Consider the following 21,473-nt stretch of genomic DNA (forward strand, 5'->3'; position numbering starts at 1 on the left):
ACCCCTAAATAATTCACACAGTCCCAACATAGGAACGGCATATCATATGAATGAGTCGTAGTCTATACATCACAATAAGTCAGTGAGGGTGCCTCGGTCTGCTTCAGAGCACTTTAGAGAGTTTCGAAATGTGGTCACCATTGGGTGTTACCTAACAGAAATGGAACGGCTGATGGAGATAACAATTTCCTGTCAGATACAGAGAGACTTCTAAGACTTTGCCTTAAAGACAAAGTATCACAAGAGTTTACTAAATCTAATCGAAATATATTTGGAAAAGGATGATATGTTGAAGTTAAATACGAATGTCTATGAATTGCAACTGTAATCATGATCAGAATAAATTTTATTAGCCACCGATTACATTTGGAGCAACTCACACTCACAATAAATACACTGAATATGCCTGAAAGAAAACATAATGGGGTGTGCTGTTATAGGAAAATAATCAATAGCTCTGTTTCTGTGGTCGTCACATCACACCACCTTGACATCTAATATTTTCCAATAACGGCATGTCAGAAAGTGTTTATACAGCAGCAAACTGCCAAAACTTTTTTTAATTAATTAAAGAACAACACCTATTTTTATCAGTGTACCGTATAGTTATGTTAAATGTGGAATATCCAAATATCGTAAAGCAACAGCTTTATCTTTGACTGTTACACAGCACTGACACCAAGACTTCCATAAGTGTTAAATGAATGTCTCTTTCCAGAAAATTTCACCACATCAATGATTAAACATTTTCATTTATTAAATGACAGCACATATTTAATGCATTAATGATTAGTCTTAGATCATGCAGAGCAATACAAAATCCAATACAAAAGCCATACAAATCCCTGCATAAGCTGTTACTATACAAATGATATTAGAACAAGTGTGTTAATATAAACCTGTGATTTGCCTTACACCAGAACTACTGTTAGAGCTGCTGATATTAAAAATTAATCAACGCCTTCTGACCAATCAGAATCAAGAATTCAGCAGCACTGGATGACGGATATAGTAATTGCATTAAATGCAACCTTCAAGTGTGTAGAAGTGCAAGTGTAGAGAAAAGATGTGTCCGTGAATGTGCAAAAACTCAGGTACTCATCATAAAGTCCTATTTAGAGCTGGTTGTTTTAATGTTTGTGAATGTAGCAAAATGCATTTGCCAAATGATAAGTATTTGAATCATATAACATCCAGGATGGGGAGTGTCTGTATTATGCATCGTTTCCTTGAGCTGAGCAGATAAATTACCAAATCAGACAGTTAACCTTCAGGACAAACATCCTCACATGGTATTAGATGGTAGCTTAGTAAACACATTTTAGTTACTAGAACCACTGACCAAAAGGTTTTAATCAGATTTACCCCAAATGTGTAAATATAACCTTTTATATCTAATCTGTGTTGAATAGTAAATTGATTGCATATATATACACATATATTTGATATATACAGTACTGTGCAAAAGTCTTAGGCACCCTATTTTTTTTTAGTACAAACTTTGTTATAGATTTTTATTTTATGATTTCTACATTATTGATTCAATACAAAAACATTTTAGAATTCCAAACATTAGTTTTCTAGCAAAAAATTAAATGTTACAGAAAAATGTTTGTGTCAGTAAAGAAAGCAGCAGATTACATAAGACACTTTTCAGACCAAAAAACCATAATGAAGGCTGCTGGGTTTTGCTGCAAAAATAAGAAGCAAGTGCAACAGTCAAAGTCTCCAGAAGAACTGTGGCTTCTTCTGCAAGATGCTCAGTAACACTTACAGCTCATTTCCTTATAAAACTGCACATTGTACCTGAGACTTTTTTTTTTTAAAGCGAAGGATTGTCACACCAAATATTACTTTGTTTTATTTATTACTGTTTACTACTCTTTATAGTATTTTTTTAATGTAGAAACATTTAGTTTCATTATTTTTGAAGGCATACAGCATTTCTTTGTATGTGCCTAAGACTTTTTAGACATTTTATTTCCTGGTCATCTTTAAATGTCCATTGCATTGCATTGCAATTTGATGTGCAAACAGGTGTTGCCATAACAACAAGTGACCAGAAACACCCAGCTTTTTCCCATTCAGCACAAAACTATCCAAAAAGCAAATAGGGCAACAGCTGTGCAGCTCACTGCCATCTGCATTAACCCTTTAGCAGGCACATGATGAAATACTTGTGCAAAAAATTATTTTTATGTTAATTCTTATTAATTTGATCACATTCAATGGAAATTCAAATCCACCCATTAGATTAACAGCTGGTTGAGTTGCCCATTTAAAGTAACAGAAGAAGTGCTTATTGAGCACAATGGATCAGTAGTATGGTTTTACAGCTATAAACTTAATGAATTTTGATTGTAAACTTTGCTTAGATATGAAATTACAATCATTATATACAAAATTATATAAAAATACCATATACATAGTTGGAAATATCCCATCTTATCCTACATATTTTAGTAAAAACTTCACAAACATTTTACACACAGCTGCTCAGTTTGTAAGCTTGCCTAGTTTGTAGCTTTTTCTTTTTATTAAATATGAGAAATAAACCCTGAGGACTGTGGTTCATGAGTACAGGTTTCTCTTTAATCAGTATATTTTTTGATGTATCATCTTAATCATCTTGATAGAACATTATGCTTGTGAACTTTCTGATAAATATAGCTCATAGCTGACTGACAGCAGGCAGAGAACTCCTACTAACTCACTTCAGTTTAGTGATCAAGTGACCATGCGGTAACACATTTTAACACAACTCCTACATACAGTATACACAGCAGCATGACTGTAATATTATAACTTCACAATGTCAGAAATAAGATATGCGTTTATCTTTTTACTAACTTTTAACGTTTTAGCTCGGTAACTTGATGAATGAGGAGTTGTGCTGGTGATATCAATGTCTGGTTTTCATGTGATCTCAAAGCAGTATTTCAAAAACTGAAAGCACCCCTCTTGTGGATGTACTATGTAAAAAAAAATTAATTCTTTAAGATAAGGGGAAAAGTTGGAGATGAATTTATCACTGTATATTGGAATTACAATGATAAATGTTTGTACCCGTGTGGTTGAGCTGCCTGTTTAAGGGTTAAAAGCACTTATACAAGAAACACTTGTGATGCTGGTGAGATTCTTTTCTTTAGTCTGCAAGCTGTTCTACTGGAACATGTCCTAAACATGCATTAACTTTACAGGAGGTTTTTGCTTTTTAGTTGGTAACACTGGTCATAATCATGAATATACTACAAATTTTATGCATCTACAGTCAATTCCAGAATTACTGGATTTTATATGACAATTGTATGAAAATGTTGTATATATCAGGTGAGTTTCCTTTGTATGCATCCCATGTTTTGCATGGTGTTCATGGCCAAAATGTTAATTGTTGTTCTCATCTGACCAGAACACACGAGTCCAAATGACACTCTGTGAAGACAGAGATGACAAAATGACAGACAGACAAACAAACAGATAGATAGATAGATAGATAGATAGATAGATAATACTTTTTATACTTGTAATTTCATTACAACAATGAGTGAAAAGTAGAATCTTTGAAATATTTACATGAATTTCAGAGTTTCTCAGTATTTGGACTTAGTGTTCTTAGTCCATCCTCCAATAGAATGAAATTAGACAAAATCTGATCTTTTGTACAAAGCAGTTTACATGATCAATATCACAAACTTGCATACATTTAAATAGGGACATAGAAATAGTGCAGAATCTTGAATATTAAGTATTCAAGATATTGAACATTTACTTTCTTTGTTTTAAATATTTCAAAATTCTAAAACCTTCTCTTTATTTCCAATTTTTTTAGAAAAAATCCCAGATTTTCAATGTGGCCTCAGACTGCATTTGAGCTGTTTTCTATCAAGCAATGAATATGAATCAAAACAAAACACTGAACGTAAATTGTCCAGTGTCAGGACTGAGGAGGAGAAATATCACCGAGCCATACACAATAGGAGGAAAATTATATATATATATATATATATATATATATATATATATATATACAAATATAAAATAAACTTGGATAGACAGTGATGCACAGAGTGCAGAGTTCACTGATTCAGCTCGCATATCATTTCTTTTGCCCTTCAGTGCCCTCAGTCTGACTAGTGGAGTCTATTGAAAAGCTATTATAGCTGTCCAGAGTTTTGCATAGCAATAAGTGCTCTAGTGACAGCTTTCAGACACGGGAAGTGCCGTGTGTGTGTCCGTCCCCCCTACATACGTCAGAACAGTCCAGACTGCAGAACATACACAGAGGGAAAGTTTCTCTGTAGGTCAGAGAAAAGCTCATGCGCTCTGAATAGCACCATCAGCCAGCGCGCAGCCAAGGAAACCCGCAAACACTCCGGACTCACATCCCCCTGCTCAGGAGGGACACACACACACACACACAGAGAGAGAGAGAGAGAGAGAGAGAGAAGCAGCCGCGAACAAAAGAGCTCTGGCTTTGGGCTCAGCACTCAGAGGTTATATAGCCAGTGCAGAGAAAGGCGCAACAGGGTGGAGTGGCACCTCCAGCATCACTGTTTTTTAAGCACAAACTCTCTCTCTGATAAGCAGCAAACACCACAACAGAGCAACACGTGCACCAAGATGTGGATCCTGTGGACTATCCTTGTGTTAGGTGAGAATCATTTTTTAACTCCTGACTAAATACATGATGGCGCATTACTGAATACTGAAATAGAGAGATAGATGAATAGAGAACATTCAGAGAAATTTGTCTATGACATAATTAGAAATAAAGCTTGTAAGCTAGAAATGCACCTCACTGAATACTCTATAGAGTCTTTAACTGTGATTTATCAGATGCTTATATGCTTTAATAAAAATGCACTTTTAAAAGTACACATGGTTTGGAAAATAGTCTGCAAAACTATATATTTTCTCCTGGGTTCTCAATTTTTTTTGAGCTCAACATTGTTTAGTTGGCTATTTCTTTCTGACCTGCTTGAGTTTTCAGTGATGCTGGCTTAACAAATGATTTAAAACAGTTGGTCATTTGTTTTATTACTTACTTTTTTAATTAAAAATGACAGACTAAAAACATATATATATATATATACATAGATATGTATACTCAAATAAGACAGGTGTAATTTAAAAAAAAAACAGGTAAAGTACATCTTGTTTTTTTTTATGTAATGAAACATTCTTATAAAATTATTTAATTAAAGATAAAATTATTTAATAATTTAAAAAACTAGTCAGGCAAATAAAGGATGGTTCAGTTAAGCACAGTCACTAATATTTTCCACTAGTAGGGTGTTTGATATGGCTCAAAAAAAATTGTGTAAAGCCTTGAAATTGTGATATGAACATTTATAGAACCTGCATACAAGGCAATCTGGGAAGTGCAACATCTGCAAAACAACATTTTCTGATTTTTTTTTTTCTGGAATGGCACATTGTTTGTCCAAACAGAAGATAACAGTCTGAGAGCTGAGGGCGGAGAGCTGGCGGAGGAGTGCTGTTATTGTTAATTACACGAGCCTTACCTGCCTCTTCATAAAGTTATCAAAAAAGCTGAGGCCAGGTGTTTATGCTTCCTTGGCATTGTGGGTCATCTAGTCTTGTTGAAATCGGGTTTGTGTGAGCCATCACATAGTGACAGTTCTGTGTTCAAATCCCACATTTGTCAGTGTGAGGTGTGTTAGTAAGAGCTGTAATTCTGTTTGTACTGTAATGTGCGTCACAGTGTCTGTGAAATGACTAAATGTACATAAGACAGATATTCTCAACCATAGCAGCTGTCTACGTCAGCCAGGGCATATTCTTGGTGTGGTCTCAATGATATAATCAAAGGTGCTTTAAGAGAAAATGTGAAAATTAGACAAATATATAGAAAATTCAGATGAGTGAATGCTGATTGTTGATATGGTGATGATGTCTGTAAGGAGCTGTTTATTTAACATGTACGGAAGGAGTCTCCAATGTCGGCATCTTGTAACAGTCTGTAAGTTTGTTTTTTTTTTTATCATGGGGATATCTTCAGGACAGATGCCTTTGCCCTGTGGGTTTGACATGCTGTGTTTTTTTGTCTTATTTATTTCAAGAAAGATAAAAAAAAAGAGGCTGGTGAGGGAACGACTGTTTATAGCTGCTGTAATGTAAGTGATAACATGAAGTAACTTGTCTTGCAGATGTTCAGTGACATTAAATGTAACTATAAATGGTTAAAAGTATGACGTTTCATTCTTTAGGAAATGAAAATATGTAATAATTGGCAAATCGCTGTGGTATAAGAGGAATAAAAAACAATTTGTGCCGTGCTGTTATTGGAAATGAATCAACTTCAGGATAGAAGAGTAACTCTACTTCGCGTTGGGCCACATCATACATCACAGTCATTGATTATTTTCCTGTAACACTTGTGCAAAGTGTTTTATTCCTTACTTAAGTGTTAGAGGTGGTGCAGCAGCAAAACACCAGCTTCGACTTGTATCAGTAAAGAAGTGCATTTCTGAATGAGTATTCATTTTTGGTGCCTACAAAGTTAAACTCTATAATCATGGGATAATCATCTCAGAGAATAGAGTACAGCCATGATTACTTCCTAATGGACCAATTTGATCTATTTCAATTTAAAACACACCTGAGGCAGGGTTCGAACTGTGTTGCATCATGTGACATGATTATTACTCCTTAGATGTAACGGGTGTGATATCAGTACCAAAATTGCTTTAGGACAGACTACTACATTGCTAGATCAGATTGGACTTTAACCATAAATCTGTCTTCCTTGTGCGTTCTTTCTTGGACTTTGGGACCGTGGGAATATCCGAGTCAGTCCAGATTCCAGGAAATTTGCTGAAAGGATATAAATGAGCTAACTGCAAGCTAGGGCTCTATATTTCAATGTTCTCACAGAGTTAAATAAAATACAAACAGGTTTGTTATGGAAGCCGCTTGGCAGGACTGTCCGGCACAAAACCTTGTGAAAATAGAGAACAATAGATGGGAAAGCTGTCTATCGACATCCCATTTTTGTTCCACTGAAGGTGTGGCATCATGCTATATTCTGCTTTCCTACTTCTGTGTCTGGTCTGAATAGTCCAGCATCAGTGATGCAGACATTGAGCTGAAGGTCACGGCTCTCTGAGACAAAAGAAATGAGTTTGCTCATGGAAGGAGTCTCCAGTGTCAGGGTTTTATAACAGTCAGTAAGTTTTCCTTAACAGGAAAGTCTTTGCACTTTCCTGTTTCTCAGTAATATGTCTTAATTTCACCAAAGAGGAAAAAAAAGAGAGGATGGTGATGGAATGACTGTTTATAGTTGATAGATGGTAACTGATAACAGGAACTAACTTGTCATTTGGACTTTCCACAACATTAAATCTAACTATAACAAGTATGACATGTTGTTTATTAATAAATGAACGATTTTAATTGGCAAAATGCTGTTGTATAAGAGGAATAAAACACTCCAGGACATGCTGTAATTGGTAAATAATCAACTTTGTAGTGTTTAAAATGTGTCTTCTACTACTGACTATATCACTGTGTGTAGAGAAAAAGAAAGAGGAGGGAGTATGTATGTGGGGGTGCTGAAATCACTTATCTTTCGTCAAATTCCTGTGGTGGAGCCACCGTCATCCTCTCTTCTCCTCCTCAGACGTACTTATTATTAATTACTCCTGAGACTGGCACTACCAACAGCTTCCTAGCTCCTTAATTCCCAAATCCTGCAGTTAGAGGTGCAATGAGATGACTTGCTCATAAATAGATGAAGAAATATTGATAATAGAAAGAAAGAAAAAGAATTGAAGCAGTATCTTTCCCCTCATTGTTCCTTATTATTATTTTCCATACCAGAGTAATTAAATTGCACTATATTTGTGTTGTATGCACTACTAGTGAAATTTTTTTTTCATTTAAAGGAATAATCCAACATTTTTAACCTAATTTCCAGTAGCAAATGTAGATTATCACAAGCAAAAAATGAGAAAAGAATGAAAAACCTTTTTTAAACAATCCTTCAGTCAAAGGTTTTTGTAAATTAAGCTAAATCTGTATAATTTGTCCTTCCAGAAAGGGGACTACTTTTTCAGTGTGGAGGATTTGTACTGATGTCTTATCAATGTAATTGTTGGATCTGTGGATAATCAACAAAATCTTGAGAAAAACTGAATTAACAGAAGTTTATTTTATGACTGTCTTATCCTAAAACCTTTAATGTAAGCATGTAATGGTTGTAGTTTTGTATTCATGTTTTAAAGTCACATTTTAAATATTTATAAATGGAATTCAACAAATGCCCTTAGATTTCTATTATAAATCAATTTTGAGTAAACTAGTTTTCTGTTCTTTTTCCACTTCGGAGAAATGTGTAGAAATTCTTGTCTTTGAAAATGACAAATACACTGCACAAGCAGTAGATAGAGATTATGTTGAAAAACACTGGAGTATTCCTTTAACACCTCTGATTAAATAACTTCGAACCTGTTTGAAAAATGATCGCTGTTAAGTTTCTGATGTTGAAGATAAAGTGTCTCCCTCTAAACGTCCATTAGCATACTCTAATGATGGGGCTTAGTGGTTGGGGTGTGTGTGTGTGTGTGTGTGTGTGTGTGTGTGGGGTGAGGAATGTATTCCAAGTCAAGCACACAAACACCCGGCGACCCCGTCCAGCCTTGTTCTAACCTTCTTTGCACCCTCCTCCCTTTCTCCTGCCATCCCATTATTCCTGCCAAACATTTTTACATTCACGAGCGTCTTCTCCTGTTCCTCCTCCCTTCAGTGAAGGAGCTGAGCTGTGGCTCAGCCCCATAAAGGAACTACCTCCCTACAGGCCTCTTCAATTAGCCTGAATAGGACACCATTGCTGGAAGAAGGATGGGGAAGGGAGGGCTGTTTGGGAGGTGGAAGGGCAACTGAGGACCCCAGATCACAGCAGGGAGGCTAGACTGAGACAACACAAGAAAAAAAAAGTGTGATCTGGAGACAAGACTTTCACGTGCACTAATGCAAGTTACGAGCTGTAAGGTTTGTATGGTGAATGCACATGTTGTGGCTGACATTGATGCCTGTAGTAATCAATCAATAAGGCATGTACACACTCACAGTTATGTCCACATCCATACACGGACTCTAAGAAGAGAAGCCTAAAGGCTAAATACAAGGAGAAATGTGTAATATACTGTAGAATCTGCATTCAGTAAAGGTAGAGTATGCATTTTGAATTATTTTGCACGTCAGAAACCATATTGCATTTAAGTGCTATCCATGATTTTCAAGTGACTTATTCTATCAAGAATCAAATACCTCTGATGAAAAATTACCACTGTAAGCTAGGGCTGTATAAAACTGCATCTGAAATTCTATGGGCTACATACACACAGAGCTATGATGTATTTCCGGTTTGAAATAACATGTATCTGGCATCTCATTCTGCAGGACAGTGAGACAGCAATGTCTAATATTTGGGTTTTTTCAGTCTTACAATAAAGTCAGTGTTGGGGTGTTCGTTTCTATTAATAGGTATTTCCTTATATTCATAGTAGTTTATATATGATGAAGCATACAGTCTGATGGCTTCCTCCAGCTTACTAAAAGGAGCTTTGCATGTGTTCTCATATATATATGATGGATGCCATGAAGCTCTTGCAGATACTGTGTGTAAAATAGCATCATTGCCATTATAGTGGATAAGCCGGAAGTGTCATCTTGGTTATAATGCGGAAGTGTTTGAGCAAGTAGCCCATTAAACTACCACTCTGCCCAACCAACACACACTTCTTCTCCTAATTACACCCATCACCCATCAACCCGGGTGGTCAGAGCAGAGCAATGAGTCTACCCATTTGGGGAAAGGGGGGGCGGGGGGGTTGGGGAGGGACATGAATAAAAGTGTGGGTACTAGTTCAAAATCTTAAGTAGAATTAGCTTAACAAATACATTGTAACAATTTGCATGACTCAATTTGTATAAACAGATTGACTGCAAGTTGACTAGAGTTCATAGTACGGTGGGGTTAGCATGTTTCCTCCACATGCTTCGTCCAAGATACATGAACCCAGCCAGTTGCATCTTCTGCATCAAACTGCTGCTCATGCTGCGTCACTGGGCAGCATAACACACTCAGAGAAAACACACTATCTACCCTCTTCCTCATGCATGAGCTCACAGCCACCCATGACTGGCTAGTGTCACTATGATTGGCAGGGGCTCCACTCAGGCATTTGAATTTTAATTATGTAAAATATTAAGCATTAGAATGCATTCGAATGTAATTATCTTATACAAACAGCACCAATATTATCAGCAGGACTATATGATAATACATAAAAAGTGGACATAACCACAAGGCAAATCCTTCTCCTGCATTAAGAAGCACAAGGATCATGTAGGCAAAAGACTTCAAAAAAGTGTTTTGACAGACTAAATGTAAAAAACAGAATATTAAAATAACATTCACACAGAAAATGACAATGTTCAGGAGTTTTAAAAGCATAAGTGTTTCTATAGTAGAAAAAAAGTCATAATGTATTGTATAATTGATTATTAATCGTGTTGTGTTACCCTAAAATGAAAACCCTATTATCTGCGTCCGTGTATATGGGCGTGTGTGTGTGTGTGTGTTGTATCGCTTTGTTGTTATTTTTACAACCGTACCAGCAGCAGGAACATAAACTATTCAGCAGGTCCCCACCCTCAAATCCGTCGTTCTCTTTGACCTGTTTTAACAAAGCCCTGTATGTTTAACACAAGAGCATTCAGACTGAATGCACTACATGTCTCTACATCTGAGTGTGCAGCCATTTTCTAGCACACACACTGAATCTATCAAATGTTCAATTCTGACAATCTGATAATTAACTATGAAGAAAATTCACCCAGACAGTAACCCAAGCTCAGGAACAAACCAGGGACCCCGGAGCTGTGAGGAAGCAACACCAAACCCGCTGCACCATCACGCCACCTGAATATATCTAATAATTTAATAATATAATAATAATAATGCTTTGACAGATGTTGGGTTAGCTAAAGACAGGAAATACACATTTAGTTTCATCAGAGGTCAACAGCAGGCAGGAAGACCCTGAGAAAAAAAATCAGTGATTCTCACAGATAGAGAAAGGTTACATTTCATTCACAGTTAACTCTCAGATGTTCTGTCCAAATTCACATCCTTTGTGGCTAAGCGTAGACAATATGACAAAAATATTAAATCACAAGAAAGACTTTCTACAATATGGAGCTTTGCTTTAAAAAAAAAAACTGCCACTAACAGAAGGGTTGCATTTAAAAAACATTTAACTGAGTTTGATGATACGTTTATTTAATATCTACAAAAGGAAATTATTTAAGAGCAAAAAGGAAGATTCATTTAAAATTTAAAATTTTTTTAATATCTACAAATATAAATGATATAACACTGAAAAGGAGGAAAAGGTCAAAGAGGATGAAAAATAAAAAAAAATTGATCAAATGTAAATATTTTATTAATATCTGCAAAACGTAATTAATTAACACTGAGTAAGAGGAACACAAAAAAAATCCTTAATAATTAAAACAAATTTAATATTTGACTTAATATCTACAAAATAAATGATTTAAGACTGAAAAGGAAGGGGGAATATCTACAAAAAATAATTATTTAACACCAAAAAGAGGGGAATTATTTTTTTAATAATGTAAAAATAAAAGCGTGTTAAAATGTTGTACTGAAACGTCATGTTACATAACATGAAGAGTTGGTAACTCTTAAATAAATAAATAAAAAAGAAAGAAAGAAAGAAAGAACGAAAGAAAGAACAATACCCATGATGCTATAACTATGTGGTATGATTTATCACAATATAAATATTATATTGCTATAACAGCTAGAAAAGCCATAGCATTTAAAGAGAGTCTTTCCGCTATTAGCTGTGTGGGAGTTTGTAGATTCAGGAAAAGCAGCACAGCGTTTAAGAGTAAAAATAAAAGGAAGGTCAGTGCATCTGTTTCCTGTCTTTCATATCTACAGACTTCAGTCACTGGGGCTGTTCCAGCGAGCTGAACTCCAGTTATCAGTGGGAAAGATGACCTGCAAGTGTCAGTGTAGGAGTTTGTAGCACAGAGAAACAGACAGAGAGCAGGTGGAAATAAAAAGAAAGTGTCTCTGAGGAGGCTCAGGTGGGATTATTATGGGACAGGAGGACTCTGGGAGCGGTCTCTACACTGTGTCCTGTACTAATGATACTGGCCTGGCCTGTAGCTAATGATAGCAGGGTTAATGAGGGTCAACGCTGAAGACATGAACAGAAACTCAAGAGAGATGTGTGAGAGACATGAGAGTAAAGAAAAGCTGTCACACTTAACCCCAATCCAGTAGTCAGGACTGCTGAGAGGAGTCATTTGTGGAGTGTTAAATATCCTGTCTTGGGGAAATATTCAGTCTTTGTATCAGTCAGCTGGACATATTAAAAGCTGCATATAAATAAGCATATTCATTTTTATTAATATTACTTTTCAAAAGACACTAGTTTTTTCTTCAGCTTGGGATGTAGGAGGTGTGGGAGAATACCACAGACACACGGTAACATTACAGATCTCACCGGCTATATAAATAAATATAGAGTTGACTGGATGTAAATAAACTTCATGTATAAAGTTAAAACAGACAGAAGTGTGAAGAAGAGTAAAAAGTGTTTTTAAGAGTAGTAATATTAATTTTCAATTTTCAGGTACTTCAGTAGAGTAATGATGTGCACTTATTTGGTCCAAATGTAAGCAATGATTAAATAAACAGAACTAGGTTCTATGTATAACACTACAACAGAGTGTTTTCCCTCGAGATCTAGAGCCGTTTACCATCCAAAGAACCCATGATACACTTCATAGGAAGTTAGATCATATTGTGTTGATGCAACATTGGTGAGAAAAAACAGTGCTAATGTGTCTTAAGTTTACTTTGCTGTTTATAAAACATAACAGGACATGCTGTTATAAGAAAATAATCAACCACGGGATGTTGTGAAGTGGAGTGGAGTTACTGTTACCACACCAAAATTATTTATTTTCCTATAACAACATGACCTGAAGTGTTTATTCTTCTTATACCACAGCAATTCACCATGTGCGATTATATGTATATATTTTTTTAGGACACACTGATTTGTGAGTTTTGTATTTTTATCAGTTTATATCAATGATTATACCTTTCTGATTAAATAACAAAATCTTTTTTAATACCTTTATTATTAGAGTTAGGTCATGTAGCACGTCTGCCATACAAGACCCTGTGAATGAGCTTTCACTATAGAAATGATAGCATATTAATATAAACCTGTGATTTGCCTTGCAGCCAGAACTACACAACATTCCAGAATATTAAACTTAACTATAAATGGATAAAAATGTCAATCTTTAATAAATTAAAATTGTAAAATGCTGTGGTATAAGAGGTATAAAATACTTGGGAATGTGTTGTTATTGAAAAATTTTCCTGACTACTGATCGGAAGGTCATGAGTTCAATCCCCAGCACTGCCAAGCTGCCACTGCTGGGCCCTTGAGCAAGGCCCTTAACCCTCAACTGCTCAGTTGTATAAAAATTTTAAAAATGAGATAAATGTAAGTCGCTCTGGATAAGGGCGTCTGCCAAATGCCATAAATGTAAATGCAAATGTGAAAAGAAAAGACTGTGAAACTGGTAAGCACAACTGTCATCAGACAAAATGTCTAAATGTGCCATGAGGTATATTTCCTCAGTGAAGAAGGAATCCAACTAACTTAGTTTTCTAGCTGTACATTCCTGTACATATCATATCAACATAATTTGCTTTACAAGCCTGACACAACCCTTCTCCAGGTACACTCAAACCCAGAGTTGATGGCAGCCCTGACATCACTGCAAAACAACTGGGGTAGTTACATCAGGCCTGAAAAAAGGTTCAGTCCCTGGGGACTCATGAAACTTGGAATAGTGGTTAATTTTTTAAAAAATTGAAAAAAGAACAATCTTTTCCTGTGCTGCGTATTATACACACAAATCCTGGTAGATGGTGTCTATACAATGTCCCAGTATGCGCAGCATTAAGAGTCATGTTATGCGTGTGTAAGATAAAGAAATGGCATTCTTCTCAGTCTCTTGAGGCTGCCCACCATTGTTTAGTCCTCACCAGTAAGAGTAGGTGTGTTATTTCCTACCTTATTGTTTCGCTCACTCTGTCCTGTGAACTATAAATAGAGACGACTCCCAGTAAGGCACAGCTGCTAAACAAAATAGAAAAGTGAAATAAAAAAAGAAAAGACATTATGGTTCAAGGATTATAAACACCATTGAAGTCACAAAGCTAACAGTACACCAACAATGCTACTGCTGATTCAAAAAAGGCCTGGATGATGTGAAGCTGTTGATGATTATTATTTTCTTCACAAACATAATGGGTGGAGAGCACGGTGCTTTCTGACCCACATGGTGCGTTTATGAATTTGGGTAAAAATCGGTGCGAGTGGAAAACAAACAAAAAAGGAACAGGAAGTTTCATGTGCATAAAGACTGTGGCCAAGTGTGAAAGTGCGGAAAAAACACTCACATTTTAGTTACTGTGACCCCAAGCACCTACATCTATATCCTAAATCTATTGGCAGTCTTACCACTTTAAAATGCAATATCAAACACATTGGCACCTAATTTCGAGCAGTTTCAAACTGATTCAAACCCAGTTTCAAACCAAACATATTCATTATAAATGAATCACGCAGCATAACGTTAGCCAACTTTAGATTCCCCTCAAGTTAACTTCAACTATAAGAAGTTAAGGAGGGAATAAAACATGACAAGGCGTGCTGTTATAGATAAATAATCAAATACAGGCAGCTGTGATGCAGCCATTTCCACCCCAAAGCTGATTATTTTCCAGTGACGGAACATCCTGAAGTGTTTTATTCCTCTTTTACCATAGCAATTTCCCAACGCTAACATTTGTTTATTTATGAAGGAATGACATTTCATGTTTTATCCATTTATAGCTGTGTTTAATGTCGTCGAACCTCCAAAAAAACGGTTCTTTCACATCTTAACATTTATGTTACAGCAGCTATAAACAGTTATAATCACCAAAAAATATAGCTTGTCATCTTACTGAAACCACAAAGCATTCCAGAAACCTTAAAGTTACCACATTATCCCTGACATCTACAAAGCACTGACACTGGAGACTCCTTACATAAATACTAATCTTACCAAGCTTCATACTTAATAAGAAATATTAACATTATTAGCTAACGTTCAAACATACCTTGTTTTCTTATTTTGAGGTGTCAGTGATTTGTGCAACCTGATGTTTCATGGTGTGCCATGATTTTTGGCAAAAAGATTTGCTGCACTACATTCAATTCAAAAGAGTTAATCTGGGGAGAGACTCAGACCAAGATGGCTTTCATAACCCTGTATGCTTTCATTGTTTCATATCAGCGATAACTATATAGCAATACACTACACATACACGCAGTTACAAATAAAAGATACAAATTGACTACTCAGTTTCTTACATGTTAAAGTGTGCACTAATGATGGTTTGTTTTCCATAGGTTCTCTCCAAGGTGCATATGCTGAAGACACCGCTAATACCAGTACCACAGTGGCTAGCACAGTGGCTAGCACAGCTCAAAGCCAATTCACTTCAAAACCTATTAGCAGCATCCCAGATACAACAGCATTATACACTGCAAATACGTCACTAACTGAACTACCAACAAATTCAACAGCAGTAACACCAACAAACCAAATTCTTTCTACTGGAAGCAGTGCTACAGGACCAACATCTAGTCAACACATTGCCACTGAGACAACCTCTGCCCAACCTCCTAGAATCACCACCATCTCACCATTAGATAAACAAAGTACATATACTACCAGTATTTTAAATGCTACATACAGCAGTATCCTGACATCACCTAATACCAGAGGTTCAGATATGGTTTCTGATCAGAACAATTTAAACGGGCCTGCCAGAGATTTCATCACCACTGAAGCTGCTCGGGAAAATTCCAACACCGGTACCACTGCTCGGGAAAATCTCACCACCAGTTCCACTGCTCCAGGAAGTAAAGCCACCAGTATCACTGCTCCAGGAAGTAAAGCCACCAGTACCACTGCTCCAGGAAGTAAAGCCACCAGTACCACTGCTCCGGGAAGTAAAGCCACCAGTTCCACTGCTCCGGGAAGTCAAGCCACCAGTTCCACTGCTCCGGGAAGTCAAGCCACCAGTTCCACTGCTCCGGGAAGTCAAGCTATCAGTACCACTGCTCCGGGAAGTCAAGCCATCAGTACCACTGCTCCGGGAAGTCAAGCCACCAGTACCACTGCTTCAAGAATTGAACAAAGCCTTACCAATGCTTCAGAAGCCCAGGAAACCACTTCCACCACCTCTACAATAACTTCTACAACAGGTAAAAGTTTATACAGTTTTATACAACAGTTAAATCTAGTCCACTAATCTGATTGGTTGAGTGGTGCTCCAAGCGTGCTTATGTTTAGTATAACTGCACTGGGACGTTTCACTGTGTGTATTACTCCGCTCGTCTGTCGCCACGTAAAAATTCCATTACCTAGTTCGAAACAGTTACTACAGTAGAGTCAGCGACATCATCAGCGGACATGTCAAATTTTTTCATGAATATAACTTTTGACTTAAAATATGAAAGCTCATCAGATGAAGAAAAAAAGAAGGGAAGCCAATTTCAACAGAAGCGCCTTTAACGGGAATGTAGAAATCATTGTGTCCTAGCTAGCCAGCTAGTCAACGGGCTATGAAAATATCAAAATGTTCAGATGTATAACTTTCACACTTCCACAATAGGTAAAAAGAAATTGACAGTTATGGATATAAATCCTTTATTTTTATATTTTTATTCAAACTCCATTAATTACACACAAATTTTCTAAAATTTTTAAAGCTAAATTTTTAAAACTATCTACTGTATGGATATTTCTACAGAGTACATAATGCTTTTTGCTATAATATTATGTTTTATGGGACTCCCTTGGTAACACCAACAAACCAAATTCTTTCTACTGGAAGCAGTGCTACAGGACCAACATCTAGTCAACACATTTCCACTGAGACAACCTCTGCCCAACCTCCTAGAATCACCACCATCTCACCATTAGATAAACAAAGTACATATACTACCAGTATTTTAAATGCTACATACAGCAGTATCCTGACAAACTCCATTAATTACACACAAATTTTCTAAAATTTTTAAAGCTCTTGATAATTATATATCATTGGAACATTTTTGTTTAAACTATCTACTGTATGGATATTTCTACAGATTACATAATGCTTTTTGCTATAATATTATGGCAAATATTATGTTTTATGGGATTCCCTTGGTTACAAATTTTATATTTATCGAACATAATAAAAGGTATTAAAGCCAGACTTTGTAATAGGATGTTCTTTATATCTTGAGTAGTTTTAGGGTAGGCTTTAGGTGACTTTTTATTCACAAATCTATGTAATTGAATGTTTTGTTATTAGTAATTCCCTGAAATAATATTTGTTGTGTGAAAGCAGGACCGTTGGGTGTGTTGTCACATTTAAAAACAAAGCAAAAACATTTATGAGTGTAATCCAAGAAAATTGGATCTTTGTGATGTGGAAAATAAACAAGAAATTTTTATCTTTAAACCTAATTCACTAATAAATACAGGTTCATTTCAATTCTGAATAAGATTAAAAGGTAGTAATGTTAGTGTATGGTGCTTATTAATTGTGGATTCAATGTATAAATCTATTAAATTATCTTATTTTTGTTATAAAACTTGTAAATGGAGGAGGATCCTCCCACCACTATACTTCGAAAACATCCCATACGACAACTCCAGTAAAAACAAGAACAACAACTGCCCGCAAACCAACAACATTCACTGTAAGGATTTTTGTTTTTATTTGAAATCGGTTCATTTTTGAAAATGGTTTGATTCTCACTGTTTCATACTCATTATGAAATTCATTTTCTTTCCTGCAGAAGTTCGTAGCTGCAAACACGGCTGGGGTAAGGTCATCTTTTTAGCTTTCCATCAAGCTACATCCACAACAGAATTAGTCAGCAAATAAAGCAAATGCAAATATATAGTGTATTCAGCGAGTAATATTTTTTTGAGTTTGGTTTTGATGCTGTTTGGTTTTATTTTAATGCATAAAATCTATAGCCTAAGTCAGGGGTGTCCAATGTTATCCAGAAAGAGCTGGTGTGGGTGCAGGTTTTCATCTCAACTAAGCAGAAGTTGGACTGCTGCTGGATTGGAATGAAAATCTGCACCCACACAGGCCCTTGGACACCCCTGGCCTAAGTAGTACAATTTTTCCTGCAAAACAATGGTTTCCAATTTATCTGCATCCAGTTAATATTTGATGAAGACTCCTCCAGTGAGATTAACAGCACTGAGCTATTTCCTGTAACGTCTGTAGGCACTTGTAAAAGACCTCATCCTCTCCTCCTTTATATTTTTTTTTCTGGGCTCTCGATTCAACCACAGGTTCTCTAATTAGATCACTGCAAATTACTGATTTTGTGTCAAGGAATTATTTCTGTTAATTTGGGAACTATGTATGGGGTCATTTTGAAAAGTCCATATACATACAGCCAGGTAAGACCATTCTCTTGAAGGGTGCCATTAATTCTAGAGCTGACTATGTACTTATTACATTCACAGGACAAATTGGAGAGAGACTGTGCAAAGCTCATAAAGATAATCAACGCACCTGGTAACTGCAACATGTCTGGACATGAGACAAATGGTGTTTATAAGTACAACTCTATACAACTGATCTGTGAGGCTATGACGACTTTTTGCAAGTTTCTCATTTATACCAAATTCACCTTGTACATTTCTTCACATACTGAATGACATTTTTTTCACTTTAGTACTTGAACCATCAGAGGAAACTAATAATTCTATGGAGTCCACGGTAAGACACACGATTGTGAATATCACCTAAAAATATCATGGGGTGACAAGCTCTTGTTTGAAAGCACCATTTTTTTCTGTCTCTGTAGCCTAAAGAAAAGCAGCCTGAAGATATCCAAACGACATTGATCGCCATTGTGGCTTCGTGTGGTGCGCTGGCACTCATCCTTCTTGCGTTTGCTGTGTATTGCAGCTACCATCGCATATCCTACAGGAAGAACCAGGTAACGCACAGACAAGAACTGTCCGACTTTCTCCTTCCCACAGAACGTCTGTTTAAGGATGAAAAACTAGTGTCGGTGCTTTTTTTGGCTTCAAAGTGGATATAAAAACATCTCTGCTTTTAAAAGTTGTCTGGTTAAGGCTTCATTTATTTTCAAAGTGGATGTAACTGAGGAAACTTACCTCTATAAAGCAAATCAAAGGCAAAAAGAAACACTGCTTAAAAAACATAAAACATGCTACCATGAATCATGTTCTCTGTTTTAAAAAAGACCATTCACTTAAAAAAATGGAGTCCAAATAAAACTATCAATATCATGGACAAAGTATGAATTCAAAACAGAGAATGAAAAAATGTATGAGCACTTGACCATGTCCATGTTTGTCTACATGTTTCTTTGATGAACAGTGAAGAGAAGAGACGCATTTGTTCAACTCTTATACTTTCCAAAAGTATCTTGCTTTAACTTCTACTAAAATTCCCTGCACCTTAAATCACCAATGTCCATAACCTCTCCGTAGCAACACCTGACTGAAGAGCTGCAGACGATCGAGAACGGCTACCACGACAACCCCACGCTGGAGGTGATGGAGGTGCAGCCGGAGATGCAGGAGAAGAAGCTGGCGCTGAATGGAGAGTTTAATGACAGCTGGATTGTGCCCTTTGACAACCTCGCCAAAGACGACATACCTGATGAAGAGGACACACACCTGTAAAGCGTGCAAGCCCATCAGCTCTCCACTCATGTATCTTACAAAACAGACTGTCATTAGCAATCACCGTGTGCACGCCACAGACTGTGTAAAGATTACAAATGGCTAAATAGGAAATGGACTACAGGGTTCCCTTTTATTTTCTATTAAACCTGCATTGTTGCTAAAAGGGCACAAGCTGTAGTGAGAAATATTTAAGAAAACACTAAATGAAACTCAATGGGACATGTTCAAAGATAAACCTGGGCTGTTTATGGGCCATAGTGGTGTTTTTGGTTTTGGTGTAATTTCAAAAATCGCGTTAAGTCCACGAGATTTTACTTTTAGTTTTAAGATTTTCCCACATATTTTTTCATCCACAAATAAACTTATTTTTCACTTATAATACTTAAGAGAAATGTACACTGCTGCACCTGTATATAGTGTGTTGTTTCATTTGTTTTAATATGTTCGTAGCATGTTTAGTTTATTGCCCAAGTATTAATTTTTACAATGAGACCAAGGGATAACTGTTGTTCATCCTGGTTTTAGACTGCACACACCCTGTTAATGATTTAACATGCAATGGCTTGCGTCCAAGATTTATCTTGTAATGAAATTCTGAGCTGAATTTTTCAACTATCAGTCAATTTCAACTTTGGATAACAGATCACTACATTACCCACAATGCTCGCTGACCTCTGATCTAAAGAGAGCGATGCAGCAGCGCTTTAGCCCTGTCCAGCTCTCTCTCACCTCCTCATCTGTACACTCTGCACAAACAGAGCAGCTTCCAGAACTTCAACTTTCATGGGAATAATGTCGTCAGCATCATCAAATCGTCATCACGTGGGTTGAGCACTACCTTCTCATGGGAATAACGAAAATACAGCAGCAAACAACAAATTAGCACCGGAATCACTACATGCAGCAAAAATATTTCAATTTGAACATACCTAATGTGTTTCAGGGCAGTTTTCCTTAATGACCAAAGCACTTCCTATAAGCAAACAATAGTTTTTTTCACCTTAAACACATACTGTTAGATATAGTATCCAAATTCCTTTTCAAATGTCCAAGTCCTTACAGGGCAAGAGATGTAGACTTGTACAGTTTATTTGCTTGAAATTTTCCCCTTTCAGTTTTTGTCTCATGAGCAAGATACAAAGCTGACTTATTGAAAGGTTGGCGTTAATTCAAATTCATCATCAAATCCTCCCAAAGTTAATTCATGTACTAAATGTTATGTCAAATCCTCCCACAACTCAGTTTTAGTTAAAGGCTCCAATTCCTTTTTATTTTTCCACATACTTCTACTTAAAATATTTATATGATGTCTAACTGTCTGATGTGATTTAGGTCTTTCCATTATATTATTTTGTATGTATTTTATATTCTGTGTTAGAACTTTGCCTTTAGGGAAGGCAAAAAACAGGAGTCTGATACACTGGAAAAACAGTCAATGCTGTTGCATTGTCTTTTTACCTTTTCATTTTTGTGACGAAGGAATAAAACATGTTCATAGAGAATAAAGGTGTTATTTCACAAATATCCCTTCATTAACAAAGTGTTTAATACACAAAGTGTTTAAGACAAAAAAAAGAGGCTCTGTTTTTAGAAAA

General features: G+C 36.3%; 1 protein-coding gene across 4 annotated transcripts; it reads left to right on the plus strand.

The window, feature by feature from the left end:
• Nucleotides 1-4,287: 4,287 nt before the first annotated feature.
• On the plus strand, nt 4,288-21,402 carry podxl (podocalyxin-like). Of its 4 annotated transcripts, none has more exons than XM_026922645.3 (8): nt 4,288-4,651; nt 15,546-16,406; nt 17,803-17,894; nt 17,994-18,020; nt 18,682-18,799; nt 18,894-18,937; nt 19,026-19,160; nt 19,681-21,402. In XM_026922645.3, the coding sequence occupies exons 1-8, from the start codon at nt 4,621-4,623 to the stop codon at nt 19,873-19,875; spliced, it is 1,503 nt and encodes a 500-aa protein (XP_026778446.3). In that variant the 5' UTR covers nt 4,288-4,620; the 3' UTR covers nt 19,876-21,402. The 4 variants fall into 4 exon arrangements, with proteins under 4 accessions (XP_026778446.3, XP_034168965.2, XP_034168964.2 ...); XM_034313074.2 differs by having other exon boundaries at nt 17,851-17,894; XM_034313073.2 differs by having other exon boundaries at nt 4,289-4,651; nt 17,800-17,894; nt 18,682-18,766.
• Nucleotides 21,403-21,473: the final 71 nt, after the last annotated feature.

The sequence above is a fragment of the Pangasianodon hypophthalmus genome, chromosome 18 (assembly GCF_027358585.1).
Source record: "Pangasianodon hypophthalmus isolate fPanHyp1 chromosome 18, fPanHyp1.pri, whole genome shotgun sequence".
Lineage (NCBI taxonomy): Eukaryota > Metazoa > Chordata > Actinopteri > Siluriformes > Pangasiidae > Pangasianodon > Pangasianodon hypophthalmus.